General features: G+C 41.2%; 1 protein-coding gene across 2 annotated transcripts in view; it reads left to right on the top strand.

The window, feature by feature from the left end:
- Nucleotides 1–15,355, top strand: part of ARNTL (aryl hydrocarbon receptor nuclear translocator like) — a 59,630-nt gene that overhangs the window by 22,404 nt on the left and 21,871 nt on the right. Inside the window, exons 2-5 of one of the 2 annotated variants that reach the window (XM_029583169.1) lie at nt 6,422–6,549; nt 9,065–9,212; nt 11,036–11,056; nt 15,308–15,346. In XM_029583169.1, coding sequence (XP_029439029.1) covers nt 9,073–9,212; nt 11,036–11,056; nt 15,308–15,346 — 200 coding nt within the window. In that variant the 5' untranslated portion in view covers nt 6,422–6,549; nt 9,065–9,072. The remainder of the gene's footprint in view (nt 1–6,421; nt 6,550–9,064; nt 9,213–11,035; nt 11,057–15,307; nt 15,347–15,355) is intronic. The other variant, XM_029583170.1, reaches the window with a different exon arrangement.

Genomic DNA, 15,355 nt, shown 5'->3' with positions numbered 1-15,355 from the left:
CATTCATGCATTGCCTATCTTGTCTTTTTTTTTTTTTTTTCCTGTAATGAATCGAGCAATGCAAGAAATGGGTTTGGCTATTAAGAGTTCTGATTTAATAGTAATGCAGAGTACCAGGACTCAAAATGGGACTAGTTTCCTGCTGAAGTGATGAAAGGACTTTTTGTAAAACATCTGTTCATGAAAATGTAATGCGAAGTTACACCAGTCCTGTCAAACTGGATTCTTTGCATGTTGACGTCATTTCATAGGACCAATGTAAGAATTATCTGGCGATGGTGCTGTCCATACACTTCCATGGCCATGAAGGTCTCATCCACAAAAGGTACTGGTTTTGTAAAAATGTTGTTAAACCTTTGTCTTCTATTTTTAGAACCATGTAAGACATTTAATAAAGCTAATCATGGTTGCATTGTTTCTTTAAATAGTTGTGGGGTGTTTTTGGCTCATGTGCAATTCCTACTTTAAGTTGTGAAAATCCTCAACCACAAAACAAACGTGTACTTTGGAATACTGTGTTTGCTCAACACCACAAGAGTAGAGCAACTGTTTGCATCTCAGAAGCCCATGCTGAAAAGGTTAAATTATAGTCTTTGCTTGATTGGACTGTATTAGCATGCTAGCTACAAGCCACGGGTCAGCATGTTCAACTGTATTACTCTACGATTATCACTATAGCTCCCTGCACTATTTCATGGCAGTAAATATAGCTATTAACTTGTGACGAAGGGAAAAAAAAAGTTTTCCCAGGGACACAGTCTCGGTTGTAAGCAATACAGATGCTGGGAGGAAAATTGTCAACTTTTTCTCAAAGCTTAAAGTGGGTGGCAGGTACGTGGAGAAGAGGGGGTGACCAAGTAACTTTTAAAAAAAGAAAAATCCCTTTAGGTATTGACATTTAGAACACTGAACATTAATGTGCTCAACTCTTTGTAGGCTAACCAGACAATTTCTAGAAGCAGGTTCAGTTTAATATTTTGCAAAATATATATGAATTACTATACTTCGCTGAATATGACTTTTATAGGCGGATGATAAATATTATAATTAGTAAATAAAATAATCTTGAACGGAAAAGCACAATTTAACCAATATAAATAAGGAAACAAACTGTATATAGAAATGTGACAGCAGAAAAAGACCCTATGGCCCATCTACGCAATTAATTTAGCTTTTATAATTCCCATCACTACCTTAGAGGTCCCAAATACCATTAGAATTGCAAATACCATTACGATTACCATTACAATTGCAAATACCATTACAAATCTATAGTCCACATGGAAGGATGCGTTTACTATAATCCAAAAGGAAATACAATTTGAGGAAATAAAGGCAGGGTTAAGGAAGACTCCATATTAATATGTCATCAAAATCAAGTTACATCAGAGATGAGGGATAATGGCTTACCACAGAGAAACACAAAAAGCTGACCGAGTTCAAAAAATATGCATCTCGCCCCTTGATGATTTACAAGACATTTGCAGGCTATTTTATGAATAAGGAAGCACCAATCTGCAAAACCTTCGATCTATGCAATGAAAAATCCTGTTTTTCTTTCTAGGTAAATCCAGAAAGACACGTAAGCTATTTTTCAATTCTAGAATATCTCTATCCTTAAATATAGTAAATGCATCCTTCCATGCGGACTATAGATTCGCTTAACAATTGTAATGGGACCTCTAAGGTTTGTTTGCAGGATAAGCTCTGCATCTGAATCCAAAGCAAAGTTAACAACCAAGGTCAAGATGATACTTGATTGTCTCTTTTACTCAATAAGGAAAAATCCATGCTATCTCAAGTTTATCAACCTTTTTACACAATGGTTGGCTGATTTATTTTATTTATTTATTTATTTTAAATAGCAGTTCCAAACTCTTAGTTTCTTGCAATTATTCTCCACTTCTTCTCTCTTGATCTGACATTGCACTGATCTTCATATGCCTCTCCTTGACTTTTTAATTCAATCTGTACCATAAATTGAGAAATCTGTCTTGACAGCTGTTTCCTCATAGTGGAAATGGCTTTCCAGATTTCATCCAAAGTGACTTTTATAGGAAGCTTTTCAAGCTGGAAAGTTCCAGGAAAATTCAAACTTGAACGCATACCTGAAGAAACAGGCTTAAAAGCATTGCTTGAAACGTCAGCTTCTCAGAGTCCCTGAGCCAGCTAGCCATCACTAGATCTTGCAGTACTCCACTAGGATTTTTATTTATTTATTTGAGTTTTTCTATACCGGCATTCACGGAGATTCGTATCATGTCGGTTTACATAAAACAGGGGTGATCAATACATTATAAACGTGTATAAATATAACATGAGTATACATTTTATATATTTACAAATTATAACAAGTTATAACAGTGCGCAGAAAAAATCAGTTACAATAAAACAAGGATGGTTCTAACTGGGAAAAGAAGAAGAATAAGACGATAGAAATTTAACAAGAATAAGAATGTGTAGTGTTTGGTATGTCCGAATCAGTTTAGTGGGAGATAGACCGTCTTTCTGTATTTGGTGAGATCATCAGTCAGAGTCCGGAAAGGCTTTCTTGAACAGCCATGTCTTAAGTCTCTTTCTGAAGGTTGGAAGACATGGTTCCTGTCGTAATTCTAAGGGGATTGAGTTCCATAGTGAGGGGCCTGCTGTAGAGAAGGCCCTGTCTCTCAGGGTTATGTGTTGGGTGGTATTGGCGTGTGGTACCTGTAGAAGTTCTCTGTACACTTCTCTAGTGGGTCTGTTGGAGGAGTGTTTTTTAAGTGCTATTTGTAGATGGAGTGGAGCTAGTCCATGGATATTTTTGAAGATTGTGGTTAGGGATTTATGGATTATCCTGAAGTGGATTGGCAGCCAGTGAAGGTCTTTAAGGACCGGCGTGATGTGATCTCTTCTTTTCTTGTTAGTTAGGATTCTTGCTGCCGTGTTTTGAATCATTTGGAGAGGTTTGGTATGGGATGATGGGAGGCCTAGTAGTATAGCGTTGCAATAATCTATTTTCGCAAAGATTATTGCTTGGAGCACTGTTCTATAATCATGGAAATGAAATAGGGGTTTTATTCTTTTTAATGTGTGTAGTTTGTGGAAGCAGTCTTTAGTTGTTTGCTTAATAAATGCTTTTAGGTTTAGTCTGTTGTCTATGGATACTCCTAGATCTCTTACTTTTGATATTTGTAAGTTGGCTGGCGGATGATCTTCCTCTCTCATTGAACTGGCTCCAGATGGCACTGTCACCTCATGACTGCTGGCCAGATCATCAGACTGCACCGCAATACCCAGGAGGGCGAAGCTGCTCGGCACAGCCTACTCCCCTCTGAAATAAATGACATGTCAAACTCTGGTGATAGTTCAACACCACTTCGATTGTAGGCCCTCTTGGGGATAGGGAAATACCTACAGTACCTGAATGTAATCCACTTTGAAGCGCTGAAAAAAAGTGTGAAAAGCAGAATATAAATAAATAAAAGAGGAGTCCTGTCTAGGTGACCCAGCCCCTGGGAGTAAGGCGAGTAGAAGCCTGAGTTAATGCTGCAACTAGAAAGGAATCCATAGGACCAACAGGTGATGATGTGGAAAAACCTGTGCTCTAGTCTTCCTTTCCTTTCCTATAGACCAGCTAGAAATGGAAACTCTTCAAGGTCAAAAAAAAGAAAAGGCATGTGGGAAAGATACAGTGATCCAGATCTAACATGCCGCCATCTTGGATCTTCTAGAAGTATATTTAACTAAGATGATCATGTTTCTTGATGTGAATCTGTTAATTTTCTACCCAAGGAGTTTCCTATTTGCTCGTTCCATATCTTTACTCGCTGTCATAAAAATAGGAACTTTAGAGGTAGCACCAAGCCAAAACTAGGGCAGAAGTCTGGCATGGCAAAGCCAAACCAAGCTTGGCAAATACGCTCAGTGACTGCGGCTCCCTGCCATGGAGAGAGAGAGCCACCATTGCATGGGGCTGCTTGTAATTTTCTCAGGACTTCGAGGTCTTTTTCGCCTCTAAAGCATATGCGAGTGGCACTATTAGTTGATTTGTAGCTCTAGACCCAACTCCTGGGCTCTGTCCTGCTAATAGAATTTGGGCTTGTTTTGTCTGTGTGGGGATGGAGAGTCTCTGGGGAGAACGCAGGAAAATGTGGTATTTTGTAGCTGACACTCTCTTTATGCAAAGAGTTTACTGGTGTGATTTTTTGCTGAGTGGTTACCTCCCACCTGAAACAGCGTTGTTACAAAACGCAGCTTATGTCAGGTTCAGTGATGGGACCTTGTCTTGCTTTTATAGATCAGTTATACTCTCTATGAAATCTTCGGCTGGAGCTCTGATTAAATTAGCTATCGCACTTTTACTGTGGACTACCTGCTTTTTATTTTGTTACACTGCACAGCAAAATGCCATCTGGCTTGCCGCGCCCTCTCTCCTTTTTCATATGTAGTTTTATAGCATTTGTGGTCTAGTTTTTAAATTGTTTGCTTACTGTTACGAAGCTGTTTCATTTTTATCATAAGCAGGGTTGAGCACAGAGATAATGAAATGAGTTCAAATAACATGATTATATTGATTCTTGCAAAATATATTAGAGCACTTTAGTCTAGCAGCGTCAAAAAAAAATGTTTGCCAGCTAGGTTGAAATGCTCTCCACAGCTGTGCCACTCTAAAACATAGACCCACCGAAGGAGAAGAGAATTTATTAAACAATCTTCTTCTGATAACTTTCTCTGAGCCTCTCGTGGCAGTGTAGGGCCCATCGGGGCTGGAAGTGGTGGGGTTGCTGGAGTTCTCTTACTGATACCAAGTCCCAAACTATGGAGACGAGCTTAGAGGCTCCTCGTTTTACCGCGGGAGGGGCCGAATACCAGGGTCCATGGTAAAACGCCATACGGGGGGGTCATTCCCCTCCGTGGCAAAATACCGTGGCGGCTTCCCTGCAGAATGTCCGTGTTTTTATTTTTTCAATGAGAAAAATCTCACGGGGAAAGGGAAACAAATTGCAACCCCATTCTGCCTGGGGCAGCCATCGTGTAAATGGGCCAGCAGCGGTTCTAAGCAAACCCCCCCCCCCTTCTCCCCTCCCCTGATGCCTCTAGAGGCAATCCCAAAAGCAAAATAAATAAAAAATAATAGCAAAGTTGTGTGCCAACGCCCTACCCTCTTCCCATTTCACAAAAGGTCACCCTTCTGCCCCCTCTTCCCATAGCTTACAATAGCTCCCTGGAAGTCTAGTGGGACCTGGAGCACTGCTTCAGGCCAGAGATGGCAAACTTGGGTCCTCGAGTGCCACGAACAGGCCACCTGTCCACAGTGAATATGCAAGAGAGAGATTTACATGTATGCAAATCTCTCTGTCTCATGCATATTCTTTGCGGGTATCCTGAAAACCTGGCCTCTTTGTGGCACTTGAGGACTGGAGTTCGCCATCACAGCCTTAGACTTTGGACCATCTTTGAAAATGGCACCAGCTGGCCTTGGGTGGGGGGTGTTTCAGGAGAGAGGCATCAGAATGTACATTAGCCTCCCAATACCTTCGAGAAAAGTTAGCTCCAGCTCCTGAGTTGTAGCTAACCTTTCAGGAAATACAATGGCTTGCGTTATTCGAGGCAAGCCATGTTTATTTGCATTACAATTAGGTACGTATGAGGTGTCTAGTATGTATTTGCAAACTTTATGAATGCAAAGCAACTCATTTAAATATAGGAATTTTTTTTTTTAAGGAAAATATCGCGATCTGCATATATTGCACAAGAACCGCTGTTTTTGCATGTTAAATGCTTATTGCAGCTTAGTAAATATACCCCGTATTTTGGTATTGCGCTATGTACACTATAGTGCCCAAAGAGATGCAAAAGAACAACCTAGGCTGTTGAGCAGATTATAACTTGGTACAACATCTTAAAAAAGCTGTCAACTGATGATTCTTTGAGGAAGAAGCAATGCTAACTCCAGTTTCTGCTTCCTTACTCTGATGCTGTAGTTTTAAGTGGTGAGGTTTGACCATGTTCAGAATTGGTCTTCTACATTTGTGCTTTGTATGAAGTTAAGTAATGTCCATTGTCTTGTCTTAAACATCTTCACTATTTTACCTCAACATGTGGGTTGGGTTTTGGTTTTGGTTTTTTTTCTAGTACAGCTCAAAAGGTCCATTTTCTTGCCTTGAAATCTGGATTCGGTGAGGCAAGGTCCACTAATCTTGGCATTACTTCCATTTAAAACGAATTAAGGGCAATGTTAACTGAAATGTCTTGCCAGCCTATTGGTATATAAATAAATTGACTTTGGTTTTCCAGTGTAGTTTGACTGCCGTTGTAGTGCTGAAAAGTACCCAGACGAGCTTGTAATTTTGGGGATGACCTGTTGACTTATTGGGAACATAGGAACAGAAAATAGTTTTTGGAGTGGCCTACATGACATTTTTTTTTTCCTAATGTCTAGGCTTTGAAAGAACTCGACTAACACAACAACCGGGCATGAAAGAAGTTTTAAGGTGACTGGATGCATCTGCCTCATCAGTAGGCTTGTCCTTCCATACTGGTGGATGTAGGATTTCAAATAGTCTTCAGGTAAGAAGAGCTCATGCTGCCAGTTCAGCTCTTGCCCATCTGTTATCATAGTTCTGCTTATACTGCTAGGGAGAGAGAGATGACAAAAAAGAAAATACTGGTCAAGGCCTGAAAAAAAAAAAAAAGCCATTCAGAGCACCCAGGAGATGTTGCCATAGATATTCCAGTTAAAACTGTTCCACTCCACCCACAGGCATGTGTGCAAAGCTTTATTCACCTAAATATATTTATGCCTTTTACATGTTTTCTGGAGTCCTTGGACCATTTACTCCTGCTGCAGATTGGCACAAGCTCAGGTTAGGCGCCTACAACAAGCCATGCAGCTCCTATCTGTGTCTCTGCAAACAATGTTTGGCGCGCTTAAAACATTTGTACGTTTTGTGGGGGGAAAATAGGAACGTTGACTGCAGCAAATCTCTTCCTCTTGAACGCACTGAATCGTATTTAGCAGCCTTCCCTTGGTTTTATAAAGTGGATCTAATTTCCCTTGTAAATGTCGTTTTGCCTCAGCAGTCTCCTCCTGCTCCTTTTGGGCTACCAGGGCTAGGATCTGGCATCCCGAACCTCTTATGTGCAACCAGCTGGGCGCCATGCACCAGAGCTCCTTCTGGGACTCTGCAGCCGTGTGTCCTAAATCCAGACCCACACTGGCTTTAACTCTGCTTCTCCCTTGGGGGAAGGAAGCTCTGAATGCTGCGACCATTGTTTGTTTTTAAAAGGGCATGTGCTTTTTTTTTTTTTTTTTTCTCACCAGGGATTATGCTGTTTAATAGCTTTTTAAAAAGACGTCCTGCCCTTATGCCTACATGATTCTTTATAATATGTATATACAGTCTATATCTCTTATCCTATTATAAGCCTTGCACTCCATACACTTGTGCGTGCATGCAAATTCTTCTCTACTGAAACAGGCAGTGGACATCCTTGGGACTGTGGATGCACACTTCTCAGTTGCTCAAGCTAGCGTACAGACCTAGGCAATACCAGAAAAGTGTGCTAGCCAAGTTTGCTGAGTCCCACCTTGGTACCCATGTATGAAGCTAGGGCAGAGCACCCTGCGTGGCTTTCTTTTGCCCTTGTAATCCGTGAAGTCTTGATGGGCAGCAGTGGCATGGAAACAAATTGTGCTAGAGGTGTGGCATGCATGATCTGATGTGTGTTTTTGTAGGTGGTAGCAAGATTCCCCTTCTTTCCCTGGTGGTTTAACTTTATTTCTACACTCATCTGCTGGCTGCATAGAAAACTGCAGTAGAGCCCATAAGCCCACGATTGCATGTTTTGGTTTATTGAAAACCCGCTTTAACTATGAGGCCCACACTGCAGGCTTTTTGCCACAGACTTTTGCTTGCAAGACCCTTTTTCTGTTTTCAGCGTACCTGAGATGCTTCTCCAACTCCTCTGTCCATTCCTGGGTACTTTTTTCGAGTTAAACGTAAATAACATTTTGCATTATAAATGAAATTTTCGTTTCTATATCGGTTTCCCTAATGATTTTTATGCAGTTTAAAGGAGCCTGCATGGGTATTTGTTTTGCCTTTTTAGTTTTGAGCAACTGTCACAGACAGTGAAAATTTGGAGTCAATACGGAGAGAGGCAACTCCGGTCCTGGAGAACGACAAATGGGTCTGGTTTTCAGGATTGCCATAATGAATATGCACGAGAGAAATATCTGCATATAATGGAGACAGTGCGTACAGATATCTTGTGCATATTTTTTGGTTAGGTCTTGTGTTCAGGATATCCATATTTGCGGCACTCCAGGACTGGAGCTGCCGAACCCTATGCTAGCAGGTTGCGGTATCTTTTCAAGACCAACAGAAAATGTAAAAGTTGTGTAGGAGCTTTAAAAGATATCACAGGTTCCCTTCTCCAGATGGAGTATGCTCAGAGCTTGTCCTCTGCTTAATTCCAGATACTAAGGATGTCAGAAGAGCGACTGAGCATTGCCTATGGCAATGAAGCTGCTAATGCTACACAAATCCAAGAGGGGCCGACCTCTTTGTGTGCGAGTTTAGTGTTTGTTCAGTATTTCTGACACATGCAAGGCCTTGGAGTCCTGTGTGTTTTACCGGTGGTGATTTAAAATATTCAGAGTCCTAAATCAACCAACACCTTTCTGCCAAAAAAATATTTCTCATTCCCAAATTTGGGTGACCTGAGCAGTTTTTTTTGCAATTTAACCTTAATACAGCACAAAGGCAGCTGGTTGTTTGACTGGAAATAGTTACCTTTTTATGCAACGTGTGGCTTTCGTTCAAGACACTTCATCTTGTTTATGTGCCGCAGTAGTGTAGTCTTTAATACTGTACTGTTACATTGTTGGATAATGGAAATTTTTAAGTGGCACAAGCTATAACGTTTCATAAAGACAACTGGTTTTATAACGATGCAATTATCCTGCTAGCAGGTTTACAGAAGGAGGTGAGTGTGTGCAGGGTTCGTATTACCTGCTCTAGATTTGACTTCAGCTGGAAAGTCTTTTTTGAGCGAATCCATGTTCTTTGGCAATTTGCAGATGATCCGATGGCTGACCAGAGGATGGACATTTCTTCTACAATTAACGATTTTATGTCGCCGGGTCCCACTGACCTCCTTTCTACCTCTCTTGGAACGACTGGGATGGAGTGTAACCGGAAGAGAAAAGGAAGCTCCACAGACTATCAGTAAGTGCGTGCTTTCCAGGCGTTTTACAAGTGTAGCAGAGCACAAAGTGCACAAATTTGTCACAATACAGTGTTTTGCTGTAATGAAATGGCCTGGTTTGGTCTTTGTTTCCTGATAAACCTGTGCATTGCCAGTTCTTTCAACTCGAAAGAACAAATGCAGAACACAGAACTTTTTAGTCAACCAAAACCAGCTTTTGTTTCGTCTCTTATCTCTAAATATATGCAGTTTTAAACATCCAGTTAAAACTGTTCGTCGCAGTGCACATTTTAACATTTATTTTGGCCTGGTAGTCTTCTCTGCTGCTCTTTTTGAGTTTCCAGCAGCAGCGGCAGTGTCCAGGGCTAGGGAAGGAATTGTAACTCCCTAATGGGCTAAGTGAGGGAAGGCCTGGCTGAACAGCCGCGCTTTTCGCTTTCTTTTGGAACGTGAGGTGGTGCGGTTCCAGGCGGATGGGGAGTGAAACCTCATTCCAGGTCTTGGGAGCAGAGCAGCTGAAGGCCCTGGGTCCTGCACCGCCTTACAGCCCCTGAGGAGGATAACTTTCAAAGAACTCCGCATGGCCCCGTATACGTGCAGGGATCTACTGCCGTGTCCCTACAGCCTGAGCGTATCTGGTCTACGCAGGTTATGAAAAATACGCGCGTCCACCCCCAATACAGGCATGCAAGTTTCAGCCGTGCATTGAAAGCGTGCACTTCTACCTGTTTTTATCAACCCGCGTGCATTTTTTACCCACAATAAAGATTCTTTGTGTAAAAAAACTGATTTCCGTGCAGAAGTAGGTATATATTTATTTTTTTTTAAATATGGGTGGGTACTTGAAACCACCAGTTCATCTCCCTCTCATTGAGACCCTCCTAGTGCTTCGCCCTGAACTCCCCCTCCCCCTCTCTCATGTCGATAATGCCCGGCACTGATGTTTTATGGCCCGAGTTCATTCCTCGTCGCTGGTTCCGGTGCTCACGTCTATGGACTGTGTCGGTTGCCAAGCGCAATAAGCAAGTGGCTGATTTCACTGCACAGCATGGTGGTTACCACGTTAGACGTGATTGGTGGCGTACTGAGTTTGCCCTGGTGAGGCCACAGACCCAGTTATCTCATCTGCAAGATGGGCGGTCAGCCTGGCGTGGAGGCTGCGGGCTGACCGATAACCCCTCACTATAATTGCCTTTTTGGAACGACCAGGCCTGTGCTCGACAGTAGCGGGTTTGAAAGTTCAGAGGCGATGCACTGACCCTCGTTTTTGTCCTGCCTTCTTGGTTCTCTTTCGCTAATGTGTTAGGGCTCTGTTGTGGCTCAGGTAGGAATTTGATTGTTGGTTATCCACCAGTCCAATAAGGCTGTGTCCATTATTATTCTATTCCCAAGTCCCGATAATCAGTTGTTTAATATCAAGGTGGAGACCTCCCTCCCTGCAGTTGGTAGTCGTGGTCGCCTAGCTTATGGGCACTCTGGGACTCAGACATAAGAGCTGGGAAAAGCCACACCGGTAACATGACTGGCCATTTCCACTTTTGCTAGCACATGGTAATCTTCCTGCGAGGGAGCTCCGTCCCAGCCATGGTTACTGGAATTGTGTCCTCTGGTGATTCAGCCATCCCTAATTAAACTCTTACCAGAAGGCTGGGCATGAATCAGCTTGCCTTCCTTTATATTTTCCTTATTTTTACCTTGTATTTCCCAGAAAATACAGAGATCACTTTTTCTTTAATTAAACAGGGAAGAAAAGCGGAGTCCTAAATCGGTGATAAATGTATGTTGGCAGAATATTTTTGTACTTTTTTTGTATTTTAATTTTGTTCTTTTCTTTCCTTTTCAGACTTGATGGCTTTTCTTTTGAGTAAGTAGATAAATACGTAAACCGCTTTTTAACTTTCTCCGTCCCTCTTTTTATTTTTTTTTTTATAAAATATAGCTGTCCTTTTATTGCCTTGTGATCGCTTTTATCTTTCTATCAAAATCAGTTGGCATAAAATGGAAGTCCTGTTTGACCAGGAAAATTACATTTGCTTTGTTTCATTTGTGTACAGTGAATGCAATTAATGAAATTGCAGAGCATGTAATCATGGTTCTAGTTTTATCATACCTTGAAAAAGTTTCCTTGTTTAAGTTTGTTGTTTTTTTTTGTCTTTAATATTTATTTTGTTTGAATATCATGTACTTGGTGCCTTTTACAGAAAATGGATCCTGTTTGCATTACAAGCCTTTGGAGGAGATTAGTATATTACAGATGTGTGTGTGTGTACACTCTCACGCTTCATTATCCTTTATTTAGGAGATATATAGCAGCGTAGGCTTTATCTACGTTCTCTTTTGTTGTTGTTTTATTATAGAGCATTTCAGTAGTCGTTTCACAGAGACACCTGTTGCGATGAGAACATGACACCTCTTTGAGGAGGAAGTGCTGATCAGCAAATTAATATTCTGGCACACCAGTGCAAATTCACTTAAATACACTCTCCCCACCCCCCTTAATTTCCATGATTTTGACATGGGCTGATGCAACCAAGTCCTTGCATTTTGTATTTTGTTTTGCGTGTTGTTTACTGTCAGATGAACGGGGAGGAAATACATTTTCAGACCCCACACAAGTAAACATGCATGCATTTTCTATATTTTAGTTCAAATATAAATGTTCTAACTACTTTGTCACAGTTTAAAGTAATCCAAGAAAATAATTGAGGGAGATATACATAAAGGGCCATATTGCCCTGTCCCATGGGGCAGATCATAAGAACAACGTCTTACAGAAACAAAAGCACTTTGGGTCTGATCCTTGGTGCATTCAGCATTTCCACCGACTTTGGCAGAATTCCAGCCAGTTGCCTGTCTTACTGAGGGAAGAGCGTTACATTTCCTCTTATAAAAAATAGTGGTTTGGTGAAGAGTCATTGCTTAGGAATTCATGAGTGGCCATGAGTGTTTGTGTTTAGCAATGTAAGTAATTATAGAATTAGTTCCAAAAGAAGTCGCCATGTGTGTGACCGTACATAGGTGGAGACAAAATATTTTTGTCTAAAGACGAGCAATCCACCTTAGTCACACAAGTGGGTCATTGAACGTGTTTGATACTGAAAGCCCTCCAGAACCTAGCAGATCCCAGAACAAGGCCAGCTGTAATACTTTTTTGCTCTAATACAGGGCTTCAGTAATGGGATATGTATATGAGCTTCCCCAGTGGATTGGAGAAATTGGACATCTTGAGTTGAAAGACAATCTAACATTATCCATGTTGGGACTATTGATTTGGTATAAGTGACGTCCCGAATGGTTGTAGGAACCAGGGCATGTGATTTATTTTAGAGCAAATCCACAGCCTAATATGCTTTTTTTTTTTTTTTAACTTTATTTTTATTCAGCATTTATATGTAACAAAGCAAAGACACTTTGCATGGTAATATGAATGGGGAATAATAGAGGAAATTATTATAAGTACAGAAATTAACAATAATGCATTTAATCATATTATCCCATTACCCCCCCCCCCCCAAAAAAAAAAAAAAAAACAACATGATGGAGAGAGCAAAGAAAAAGAACTCCCCAAGAAATATATATATATATAAAAGAAAAGACCTTAGCAAGAAAACAGATCTCTTGCATCAATTATAAAATCAAGCCTGCTGGTTCTAAGTGGGAGCTGGCGACGATGTTAGAACTCTTCTGACATCTATAAAGGATTTAAACTGTTCAGGAGAGAAGAAAATATAACTTTCTGAACAAAGTTTTTGATAAAAACATTTACAGGGAATAGCACAAGATGAAGGAAGCTTGCAAGAGCCAAAGCATCCTGCCTCCTCTTCTGAGTAATCCCAGATAGATCCCTTGGCTGTTCACAAAGGCCTTTCCATCGCCACCCCAATCAAGCACCCCCAATCCAGTCTTCACAAGTCACTAACTCCTGTACAAAGTTGTTCTCCTATCTCTACCCAATGTTAAGACACCACATATCTAAAAATGCATCGTTGTTGTATCAGAAGCACCCTGCACCTATAACCTATCCCCCCCCCCGAAATGTTGTTATTATGTAACTTTCCTAAATTTCTAATTTCCTCTCCCTTTCCAAGTCTTCGTTTAACTACCAAACCGATGTGATGTGCAAATGAATGTCGGGTTATAAAAGTTTTAAATAAATAAATATATATATTCTCACAGCCTCGCCATGAAAATTATGCTTTCATAATTTGAAGGTCAAAGACATAACTTTACTTTGATCAGAATCAGTTATAAATGAAGCAACTTAGCATGTTTTATTAATCTCATAGATAGACATTTCCAAAAAATTGAGATAAATGTAACGAAGCAGGATGATCTGAGACACCCCGGTTCGTTTAAACACTGGAGCAGGGAGAAGACTGTAAAAAGATTAGCCTTATCAATTGAGGGAATAGTCTCTGTAGATATATGCAAAATGTCCATGAAATATCTTCTAAAAAGTCATAATTGGGAGTTCCCCCCATAACCTTGGGGAAATTCAAAGATTGAAACACCTTGAAGCAGTCTCCAGTGACTCGACCCTCCTAGAAAGAGGGTCTTGAATCATGGTAGCCTCGGCCATTCCTGTCTCAGAAATCACAAAAAGATGGGGGGGGGGGGGGAAATGCTGGAAAATATCCACCTTCATGAGAGCCACACCCGCGGGTCGCTGATACCTCCGTGGGCCCCTTCCCACGCGGATAGCGGGAGTTTGTCATCTTCCTACGCCGCAGTGACCGGCTGGGTGGAGTCGCGTCTGAACACCAGCAAGGAACTTGATCATGGGGGGGGGAGGGGCTGAGGGAAACCTCTTCCCCTGGCGAAACTCCACAATGGGGTCATCACTGCCCGTACTAATATCAGGAGCCGGGGACATGAAGGAAGCAATCAAAGGCTGTCCAGCGAGGTGAGATGCTTTGAGGAGGTAAACCCTCACCTTCCCCTTATGCTTGGGAGCCATACAATTTTATTTTTTTTTAAAGTACACAAAAAAATTGTGGACAGCGTCTCTCAACATCCCACTTCATGCTGGCATCTTGCTCTCTCCCGCCCTAATATGCTTTTATTCAAACACATTTCACCAGTTTGATGCAGCCTTATATGCAACTTAAATAGGATAAAGAGTTTCCAGTGTGGTGCATACAAGTATGTGATATTATTAAAATATTAATTTAAATTAAAGAAAAAACAACAACCACTTGTCCTGCTTCACAGTCTGCATTTTTTGTTAGATGTCGTCATGGAAATTGTATTGCTATTCCTCCTGTGGACACATGGGCTGTTTAGGGCTAAGAGATCATTGCAATGGGCAAGCTGCACATTTCCGGAGTTTATTGTGCCAGCAAATTTTGCAATAGCACACTACCAAAAATAACTCGTGTCCCATACTTTCAGATCAGCCAATATTAGAATAAATATAAAATACCCCCATATACCTCTTTATGAATTGATTCAAGTCATTTAAAAAAACAAAAAAAAAAAGTACAGTGGGTGAGAATATTTTGGATTTTAAGAGAGCTTGATTAGTAGCAGTCATATCTGTCGCCACACTAGAAAACTGGTTTCAGTTGCTGGACCCAGCTTCTGTCACTCAGGCTGATCCCGGGCTGAGCAAATCTGAAAGACGGCATTCATAGCCCTTGCAGAAGGTGTAATAAGGTAGTTTGGGGTGGGGAGGTGATAGACGAATCCCAGCCACATCGCAATAGTGATATCTATGGATGGGATTTCAGGCTCTATATGCGGTAGGTTCTGATGGGAGCAATGCTATGTGGTCTCTTACTGGGGATTGTTACTGCAGTGACTGGGTATTATGGGAAAGAGTGAAAAATTCCCAGGTAGCTCTGAATGAAGGCTCATGGTGTCATAGCCTCTATTTTTAGAGCTGGAAGTCTAATAGAGCAGTAGGAAGCTGCAGAGCCAAAAAAAAGGATAGATTGTCTTAAGAATCGGCGTTTTCTACTATGGACACTAATTATTTTCACCTTCTAAAGCCCTTAGTTTTAGGATGAGAGACATTCTCTCTCTTACAAACTCGCTTTTGAAATCGTTGGTAAACCAAACATGGACTCCAGTAGAGCACCGGTTAACAGAATTCTTTTTTTTTTTCTTTTTGCAGTGAAGGTATGGACACTGACAAAGATGACCCACATGGAAGGTACAGGAG

The sequence above is a fragment of the Rhinatrema bivittatum genome, chromosome 17 (assembly GCF_901001135.1).
Source record: "Rhinatrema bivittatum chromosome 17, aRhiBiv1.1, whole genome shotgun sequence".
In the NCBI taxonomy this organism is placed as follows: Eukaryota; Metazoa; Chordata; class Amphibia; order Gymnophiona; family Rhinatrematidae; genus Rhinatrema; species Rhinatrema bivittatum.
The sequence above is the reverse complement of the archived record's forward strand: the minus strand, read 5'-3'. Positions and strand labels throughout refer to the sequence as shown.